This window comes from Tursiops truncatus, chromosome 5 (genome assembly GCF_011762595.2).
Source record: "Tursiops truncatus isolate mTurTru1 chromosome 5, mTurTru1.mat.Y, whole genome shotgun sequence".
Lineage (NCBI taxonomy): Eukaryota > Metazoa > Chordata > Mammalia > Artiodactyla > Delphinidae > Tursiops > Tursiops truncatus.
The window spans coordinates 137019411-137030167 of NC_047038.1; the positions used below are offsets into that span (position 1 = coordinate 137019411).

The 10757-nt window shown below is 42.4% G+C and overlaps 1 protein-coding gene across 4 annotated transcripts in view; it reads right to left on the reverse strand.

The window, feature by feature from the left end:
* Positions 1–10757, reverse strand: part of GUCY1B1 (guanylate cyclase 1 soluble subunit beta 1) — a 47662-nt gene that overhangs the window by 13153 nt on the left and 23752 nt on the right. For all 4 annotated transcript variants that reach the window (XM_033857428.2, XM_073805630.1, XM_033857429.2 and 1 more), the window contains 4 exons: positions 5616–5813; positions 2489–2719; positions 1104–1220; positions 6–139 (listed from right to left, as the gene is read on the reverse strand). In XM_033857428.2, the coding sequence (XP_033713319.1) occupies positions 6–139; positions 1104–1220; positions 2489–2719; positions 5616–5813 (680 nt within the window). The remainder of the gene's footprint in view (positions 1–5; positions 140–1103; positions 1221–2488; positions 2720–5615; positions 5814–10757) is intronic.

The window sequence follows — 10757 nt, forward strand, 5'->3', positions numbered from 1 at the left end:
ATTACCTTGGTGAGCACAGGAAAAGTATGCTGTCTGCTTCAGGTAAGTAGATCATCTGGCCCTTGAGCCGTAAGCAGCTGATCTCAGTGCCCGTCAGTTCATCCTCACACTCTGATTTCTCTACATCCAACAACCCTTCCTGGAAAAGGCAAGACACAACCGTCCACTCATGCCTTTGTCTCTACCTAACGACTCAGCCGAGGAGGACACAGAGACCCTCATTCCCACCAAGCCGTAAGGGAGAACATCGGCCCAGGTAGAACAGGAGAGGCGTTTCACCAGATTCCGCCAGGTAACAAGCAGACAGCCTCACATCACTGCAGAAAAGCCAACTGACCGCTTCCTTTGAACCCAGAAAGACAGTAGCTGTGCTACTTTCACATCTTTATGGAAAGCTGCAGTGAGTCTTATTTCTGATTTTCCACCATGGCCACAGCACGTAATCCCAGGCTCTAGCAAAGGCCAGACCCAGTGTCCCCATGCCCACCCCTACATGCACAGAGCAGCTCGAAGCAGCTGGTTCCAAATACAGGAAGCAGGTGCGGGGAAGACCTTTGTAGGTGGAGGGCGGAAGGGAGGGTGAGCTTTGTCCTCTGGAACACTGGCTACATCAGCCCGAAGAACAGAAACTACGAGATCTGGGTACCACCAACTATCAACTGAATGAAAATGTTATCACTTGTATTTCCCCACAAAAATGCCCTGAAGAATAACAGACAATTTAGGGAACAACAAACCAGCGGCTTTGGGTGAAGTTTAAAAAATCTTTATTAGTTCCCCAGATTTCTAAAATAGGAGTCTGTAGCTGTATATTGAGTAAAAGGTGTTGGTTTCATCGTGTGCACCCGGGCAGCCTGGGCGAGGCCTTCTCCAAACTCTCACGCGTTTATTCTAACCAGAGGAGAGGGTCCCACTTCCCTACAGGCAAACCCCAAATCAGCACCGTTGCCTTTGAAATAGGACTCCCTTCGGGCTCTGGTGTTTCTCTCTCTACACCTTCTGCATCTCACAGAATGTTTTCGCAGCTAATTATCCCTGTGGAACACTTCTAATCTGTAACAGACCTTACTTTCTCACATTTACTGAAATAATATCTCAATTACCTTGCTTCTCAGTACGAAGACCGTATTGATGTGTGAGAGGATCCCATGGAAACTGATGTCAATATGAGGACGGACCAGCGAGAAGACAGACAGGAGGCTGCAGGTCCCAGGCTGGAGCTAAAATGCAGATGAAAACAAAAGGATACTTAGTCAATAATTCTTATGATCTGATAGTAGTTATTAGATCAGACCAGCTCAACAGCACTTGAACATAGAAAATCATAATTATTTCGTAGGAAAGTGACCTCAACTGTGGACTCACAGCATCATCTAAGCAGCTTGGCGACTAAATGAACATCCAGTAGTTGCCTGAACATGAAACCTAATATGGAATCAGGGGACTAATATTCAAATATAAGCTAATCTAAACAAGAGAAGAATTTTTGAAGAAAAAAGAATGGAACTTAGCTTTTAAATTGTAGCATGAGGTGTTAGATGTCCACGGCCTAAAATGAAATTTAAATAGCAAAACCACCCACGACACTCATAGTTTATCGGGAGACGGCTAATTATCAATAAAAGGGAAAGTGGGTGACTGCTTACACTAAGTGATGTTCATCCACCCTCTAGCCTCACAGTATAACAAGGGGAGAGCAGGCCAAGAGGGACGTGACACAGTCAAGGTCATCAATGGAGGAGAGGCAGAGGCAGCATAACAGCCCAGTCCACACATGGTTCTGCCTCCAGATTTACGGGTTCATGCCAGATCCCATGGGAGTTCATCCTGAATTAAGAGTCCTTAATTACAAGCAAAAAGTATCTCTAGACACATGTCATGTGTAATTCCAAAAGTCAGAAACGGAGAGAAAAGAAAAAGTAGGAAGAGAGGACTTGACAACAGGTCTGAATAAGAAGATAATGTAATAACAATAATAATAATACAAGTCAAACGTACATTCCTGGCATCACCCAAATGTTGTCCTTTGATGCTTTTTCTACTAAACCCCACGGTAACCTCTATCGCTTTCCTCTTTGGTGTATTTTAAATTCCTTCCTTTTCCCTGCAAATGTCAGTGGTTGATTTTGAAAGTTATTTTCAGACAGTAGATATTCAGTGACTATTTGCTCCATGTTGAATAAATTAAGTGAAAACTGATTGTTACTGGAAAGTTACTCACTTCCTCATTAAAACAAGTACACTATTCCCACAGAATTCTCCCACTGCCCTTGTGATTAAAACAGAAAAAAATAAGTAGCTGTCCTAGGCCAAGCTGCAGTATGCTGAAACACACTTAGTGTGCAGTTACGGAACTTCCGTGACGTACCGTGTGCTCCACATTACCTGATATATAAGCAAAGGGTTAAAGGTATGAATGGTCACCTGTAACGATAGTGTCTTTGTGGCCTTCTGTCTCAGGCCCCAAGGGAGTGTGATGTACTCTTACCTGGGGAAGGACTCTGTAGATGGCATTGCCACACTGAGTGACCACGAGATCCCGGTTGAATATGATGTGAAAGGGAAAAGCTTTGCAGAAGGTATATGGGCTGATGCGTGATTCCTGGGTACCATTTTCTTCAAATCTGTCAAGATCTTCATAAAAATCCTCTTCTTTTGACTCTTTTTCTTCAATCAAAAATTGAGTATGATCACATTCTTCGTTTCTTTGCTGAATAACCTGGATGCCAAAAGGGGAAATGGTGTTAATTGTCTGCATTTAGTTACAATACCTAAATACCTAAGAAACTGGTGATGAGAACTTCACTTAGCAGGTTAATTTTAAAAATTCAATATATGCAAACACTATACACGCCTAACACAGAAAACTATTGCTGGACATTGATTTATGAAATCTGAAGACTGACTAAGTAAATTCACAGAAAGATAGCAAATCTGGTACGAGTCCCCTAGTGGTCCATGCAGCCTCTTTGGTAGAATTTGGGGGAAAGCACCCCCTTGTCCTGGTGGGCTCAGCACCCCTCAGCCAGGCACACGTACAGTAGACGCCCTGCACATCATACAGAGTGGTATGTTTAATATGGTCAAAAATGACACGCACAAACAGGGAAATGAAACGACAGAAATACGTATTTAATATGCCATGTCATTTTTTTATCCATCAATCGGCAAGTATATAAAAATTACAGTACCACATGAGGTAGGATACAGAAGAAGAGTCATTTCACATGCCACTAATGGGGTATTTTGACTAATCTTTCTGAAGAATAGATCGACAAAATGCATAAAAATCCCCCCTCCCCAAATTACCTTTTTTGATTTAATTCCAAGTCTAGGACTTTATTCTATGGGAGTAATCATGATCATGAGCGAAGCTCTCTAAAGAATAACTACATTTCTAAATATTATTCACAGGCAAATAAATGATTAAGCTTTAAAAAAGATTTTTCCTTTCGAGTTTAAGAAACTTCAACCAACACATCCTCTTATAAAGGGAAAAAAACCATATCTCAAATTGCGGCCAGATCAAAATGGGAAATAGCGGAATGAATATTTCTTCAGCTGCAGCTAAATGAAGGCAAAACATTGCTCTTTCTCACTTTTTTCCTTAGTTCACTGCAGCCAATTCTGACACTTAAGAACAAATCTCAATTAATATGGAGGCTATTGTATATGTTTTCCCAAATGTAGTTTCACGGTGAAATCAGGATATTACTACTAAAACTGTCACACTGATCTACTACACTGCTGAAAGATTAGTATTCTTATTTATGATTGGAAAATTCTGCCCCATGAAGATTAATTTCCCTAAAGTCTCATAAAGAAAACAAAACAATCTTAAAATTTTGATGTTCTGCTGTGTTTCCATTTCAGCTAGAAGAACTGAATTATATGCAACCTAAATGTACTAATGAATTCCTCAATTATACCCTTTTGCCTTGGTTAAATCAGCGAAATGAACAGCTTTTCTGATCATGTTTTTAACCTCTCCTTCGTATATCACCTTCATGACATGGTCTAATATTCCTGAAGTAGTTAAATTGTCTGGTAGCTCTGGACCGATTAAACTTAGGGATTCAACATAAGAATACCTCAGGAAATTAAAACAGTGCCTTTGAAAAACATTAAATATACCAAATATAATTACCAAATGCAAATATTTCAGACATCTATATTGGAATACTTGAATAAATGAAGGTCACAAGACAACCCACATTGTATAAGTGGGATGTATAAAGTGAACCCCATAATTATACAGAGCGCTACTGCTGTCAACCTCCCATACCAAAGGCTCTAATAACTGTGGCAACTGCAGTTTCCAGGGGTGCCCAGTTTATGCTGCTTTCCTGAAGTTTTACGCCCTTACTTCTTGCTCAGCTTGGCTACGTAATGAACAAACCAAGAGCAGACCCAGTGTTTCCAAAGCCCCGTGATACAGGCTCACATACTATAAGTGAAGTGTTAGTTCGGTGTCAGGATCCAGAGCTGGAAATGAAAGGCGTATACAATTTTAATTGAATTCCAGTGAGATTCCTAATCACGGGTGAATTTCAATCCTTGACCCAAGTTTTTAAATGTCTCTGGATTTGATAATGTTACGTTATCCATACTCCCACTTTCTAGTTGTAGAGAAACTAAGGATGCACCTGGGGATCACGTAAAAAACGACACCAACTCTTGAAAGTAAAAACACCCGTGAAATCTCATGTGACATTACCAGATTAAATATACGGCATACTTTTCTAAATTAATCAATTTAAATGTTACAATTTCTATTTGTGTAATACTGTACTTAAAGTGTGGGCTTCCCACACATGTTAGAATGTAACTATAGATCTAATAAAGCACTGCCTGTTAGATTTTCCATAAAGAAAGCAAACCGAAATAGGGTACCCTCGGTCCAATTTTCTCAAACCTAGGGCCACTGAAAAATGTCTCTTGGGGCTGAGCACACAAAACACAGCTCCCTGGGAGCAACTCTCTGGATTAGAAATAAGGAAAAATGATAGCTCCCTTCATTGCACAGCTATTGTATCAGTACCTTGAAATTATCACTCAAAACTGACAGGGGGAATTAGCAACAGCAACACATTTTTTAAAGTCTGAGACCAGCTTCTTTTACCAAGTGATCTAATTTAAAAAAAAAAAAAAAAAGCAAAGGTTTTAGCCCACAAAAATGAAATATTCAAACCACATTTCAGGGACAGACCAAAAAGTCCACACACACACACAAAAACCCAGTAAAATAATACTTCATCTCATATTACTTTAGAATGTGTCCATGTTACAGGGGTTTTTTTTTTGTATTCTGAAGGCCACAGCTCAGCCAGACAAAGGTCCTCCTGCTTCCCAGCTAGTGTGAGCTCACAGGAACTGCAAATTAAATTTCCCGTTGCCTTGAGCAATATATATAATTAGAAAGAAAAATCTGTTCCCACAAGGAAAAACTACCCTGTGTGTGCATTCCAAGCCAAATATAGAAGACTGCCAGTGTTACGGCTGGTACTACCTCTGCTGAGCGCCAGTAGCAGCACGACCAGGGGCACGTTCAGAGCACCTTTCTAACACCCCGCATGTCACCTGTGCCCAGAAGAGCCCCAGGTACTGACCATTACCTTCATGTCTATTTCAGTGTCGTGGATCTGCTGAGCTACCGTCTTAATGATCCCGATGACAATGTCCTGCAGGCCTTCTCTCTCTGAGTAGTAGTGCAGGATGAGCCCTTTGCCCTTCTCTGCATCGGTGCACCTAAAGGAAGGTGCTCGCATGCCCGGGTAGATGGTAGCAAGGTGGTCGTGCAGGGCATCGAGGTTCTGCAAGGAAGGGGACAGAGTGATGAGTAAGTCCTGCTCCCATGTGGCAGCTGCCCTCGGGAGAGAAGGCTGAGGAAGCAGACTCAGGTCTGAGCTCAGGCGCCCACGGGCCATGCGAACATGCACAGGGCACAGCCTTCCCTGCTGCATCCAGACGTCGGTAAGGCAAGAACCACAGAGAACTTGAAACTAAGGTGATGAAATTAAGAAGAACATCTGTGTGAATGGATAAAGAAGATGTGGCGCACACACACACACACACACACACACACACACACACACACACACACACACACAATGGAATACTACTCAGACATAAAAAAGCATGAAATAATGCCATTTGCAGCAACATGGATGGACCTAGAGATGATCATACAAAATGAAGTACATCAAAGACAAATACCATATGACATCACTTATATGTGGAATTTAAAATATGACACAAAAGAACATATCTACGAAAGAGAAACAGGCTTACAGACATAAAGAACAGATTTGTGGTTGCCAAGGCGGGGCGGGGGGGAATGCACTGGGAGTTCGGGGTCAGCAGATGGAAACTACTGTGTATAGGACAGATAAACAACAAGGTCCTACTGTAGAGCACAGGGAACTGTATTCAATATCATGTGATAAACCATAGTGGAAAAGCATATGAGGACTTCCCCGGTGGCGCAGTGGTTAAGAATCCGCCTGCCACTGCAGGGGACACGGGTTGGAGCCCTGGTCCAGGAAGATCCCACATGCCACAGAGCAACTAGGCCCGTGTGCCACAACTACTGAAGCCTGCGTGCCTAGAGCCCGTGCTCTGCAACAAGAGAAGCCACCGCAATGAGAAGCCCGTGTACCGCAACGAAGAGCAGCCCCCGCTCGCCGCAACTAGAGAAAGCCCGCATGCAGCAACGAAGACCCAACGCAGCCAAAAATAAATAAAATTTAAATAAATAAATAAATAATAAACCTTTGCATTAAAAAAAAGAATATGAAAGAGAATGTGTATATATATGATAACTGAATCACTTTGCTGTACAGCAGAAATTAAGACGGCACTGTAAATCAACTATATTTCCATAAATTAAAAAAAAAGAAAAACATCTGTGACTGCTAACTGGAAATATTTTAAAGAAGGTAAACAAACAAGGGGGTGTAAAACGGATACCTGAAGCAGAAAAAAGAAACACAGTTATGAGCTAAGACAAAGGTATGCATATTTGCAAGAGTTTGGGGCAGTTGTATATTTATGTTATGATAACCAGCATGGAATGCCCAAAGTGATCACATATTACACTTTGTTTCCACTACAATCCTAAAACTTGACTATTAATTCAAAAACTACATCAGAGTTATAAGCATATGAAAATATAAGCATACTCTTTGTGAAATAATATTTTAGTAATTAAAATTATTTTGGAAATTATATCAGTATAATTTCTTCATGTTCATTTATAGTCTCCAAGCAAGGTACAGCCTCATAGCTAACCTGTGAAACTGAACCTTTTGGAACTGAAGTCTTGGAAAACTAATAAATTTGCAAATAAATATTTTCTGTTCTGATAGCCTTGTGATTAATTTTTTTGATTAATTTAGAATATACCAAATTCCCCACTTTCTTGTATTACTCTCTAATATTAAAAAAAAAAAAATTTGTTTAAAGATCACCAGAAGAAATGGTACAAACTATACTACTGACTGGGTGCAACATGGCTTTCCAACACTTAATTCATAATGCGTGTTGTGTGTGTGTGTGCTGCACAAATATAGTAGTGCACACACATAGCATAGCATGGTACAGGAGTTAAGAGCAAGGTGGCTAGAAGGAATAAAGACGGAGACGCAGAGAACGGACTTGAAGACACGGCGGGTATGGGGAAGCTTGGACCAAGTGAGAGAGTGGCATGGACATATATACACTACCAAATGTAAACCAGATAGCTAGTGGGAAGCAGCCTTACAGCACAGGGAGATCAGCTCGGTGCTTTGTGACCACCTAGAGGGGTGGGATAGGGAGGGTGGGAGGGAGGGAGACGCAAGAGGGAGGAGATATGGGGATATATGTATACGTATAGCTGATTCACTTTGTTATACAGCAGAAACTAACACACCATTGTAAAGCAGTTATACTCCAATAAAGATGTTTTAAAAAAACCCAAATATAAAATTAATCACTTATTATAAAAAAAAATCAAGCTGACTTTGGGAATTTGCTGGTGGTCCAGTGGTTAGGACTCTGTGCTTTCACTGCTGAGGGCCCAGGTTAGATCCCTGGTTGGGGAACTAAGGTCCCGCAAGCTGAATGGTGTGGCCAAAAAAAAAAGTAAAATGAAAAAAAATTCAACTATTTAAAAAATAACTAAATAATAATAATAAAAATAATCAAGCAAACTTGGATTTAAATCATGACACTGTCATTTCATGATAATGTAGCCAACCTACCCGACCTTTCTAAGGCTTGATTTCTTCTGATAAAATGGAAATAACTGAGGTGATGTATACAAAGCATGAGCCCACCCCAGACGCAGCAGGCAAAATAACGGTGTCCCCGAGATTCCAGACCTCGGCCCTGTGAACATGCTACCTCACGCGGCAAGAGGGATTTTGCAAATGGCGCTAAGCTTATGGACCTTGCTTGGGAAGATTACGGTTGGGCCCCAGCCTAATCCCAGGAGCGACTGAGTCCTTAGGTGCCAAGACCCTTTCCTGGTTGCAGGGAGGGACGTGGGAACTGAGGAGGAAACAGGGTCTGAGGAACAGGACACCGCACGCAGGGCCTGGCGAGAGCCTGGGGCCTTACAAGCACCCCCCCCCCACCGCCCCCCTATGGCCGGTAAGGAAACTGGTCCACAGCCCTACGTCTGGCCCCGGGGGCTGAATTCTGCCTACACCCGAACGAGCGAGGAAATCTTCCCCATCCCCCATCCCCATCCGCAGCCCTGCTGGCCCCCTGACCACGGTCCAGGGAGACCCCTATGGCCTCCCAACCTACGCAAATGCAGGATAATAATGTGTGTTGTTTTAAGCACTTATGGTTGTGGGCATTTGTCATGGTAGCAGTAAAACAGCTAATTCACCAAATAGGAACCTGTCAATAACTGGTGATTATTACTAAAGAGAATGGGAAAAGCAAAACGATCTCAGGATGCCCTGAGCCTCGAGGAGCGCATCTGAAAAGGAGGTGTGGAAAGGGGCCAAAACGGAAGGACGGTTCTCGTTCCGGATGTCTCAGAGAGGCCAGTTTAGGGAAACAAGGATCCAGTAAGACGTCAGTTAGGACGCGGCGCGAGTATGGCAGGAGGTGGCTCCCTGAGGGCACGTGCGGCCCTGCGTCACCAAACACTCATCCGTGCGCTGTCTGTGCAGCGTATACAGCATGTGCACTGCGCATGCGTCACGGAGGTTGTGCGCTGCAGCCGGGGGCAGGGGGCAGGGCCGGCCCAGATCTGCACCACACGGACCCGGACTGTAAGCGGTTCATGGTTTAGCTCACAAACCAATGTGCAGGGTGGCTTTGGGTGCCTACAAGGGTTAGGGTTAGACTAAAGGACGGGGTCCAAAGACGCAGAGTGCAGGTAAGAGCTGAGGTCACAAAGGCTGACGTTCTGATTGGGATACATGGCTCAAGTCCCCTCAACTGGTGAAGCGGCTTCTTTTTGAAATGCCTTCAGGCCTAGGGCTAAAATTTGGTTTTCTGCCCCCCAGTTCCACCTGTTATAATCAAGTCAGGCCAGTTCTTAACTCAAATACCAAGTGGTCCTGATTGCTCCACAGGCTGCCGTTGCCAGGTAAGAGGAACCCAACACGGAAATGCTAAGGGCGGACAGTTTACAGAAACCTCGAGCAGCTGAAGGCCTGAGACGACTTCACTTGCTAAGTAACACGGAGGGTTTTGCTATGACGAGGTCTTCCCACGGGAACCCTTTCCTGGGAAGGGAGACATGAAGACTGCCCCTCATAACCCTGCCAGACCCCTTACACGTCTGCTGATGCTGCAAAAACGCTGTCACAGAAAAGCTGGTGAGAAAAAAGATCATCAAGAGAGTTCTGTATGTGTTTCCCGCAAAGTCAAAATTCAGCCTGTTGCTGCTAAATTAAATTTCCGTCCTTGTTCCTAAAATAATTTCCTAATGTAGTCAGGCCCGGGTACTGTGTTGCGGCTCATTTTCATGAAAAAATTTAAAAATGAGTCAAACAGTAACTTGAAATATGTAGGTTTTTTTTTTCAATTTCTTTTCTATAAAATGTTCACATACAGTACATCTTAAGTCAATATGCCTAGATTACTTTCACACTCATCTGTTTTCATCTTGTGTCATATTATATGAGCACATTTCTATACGCAGATAAGCAGATGGCAGGAGGCGGTACCGATGGTACCATTCACCTTCTCTGCATCACTGATGCTAAAGAAAGCGAGAGATGGGCCAGGAGTCACACAGGGACATGCACTGCTCCCTAAATGTGGGGACATTTTAATTTAAATAATTCAATCAAATAATGCCATTTTAATTTAATATCTGCCTTAAAGGTATTGTTAATACTAAAGTATTAATAATAAAATGTTGCTTAAATTTATCAATTCAAAGCAAGTGGGAAATCAAGACACATGAGGTCATGTCAATCTTTTAATAAGTCTCTGTGGTAACCAACTCTCCAGGGATTGACTGTTCTGTTGAGTTTGCTATTAATTAGACAACTAAAGTGCTTTCCTGGAGCATAAAAGATTTAACACCACTTAATGTAATATTGATTTTCTTTAGGTAGTATCTAACCATAAAAAGTACTCCTGGGATTTCTTTAGTTACAGCTTCCCTTACTGGGTCTTACTCTCTCAAAATTGAAGTGATTACCACTGCCTATTATGAGAAATGGAATTCATGATTATATATTAAATTATTTTCAACTGAGTACATCTGTACTGCTAAAAATGTACTTTCTTCACAGACTTCACAG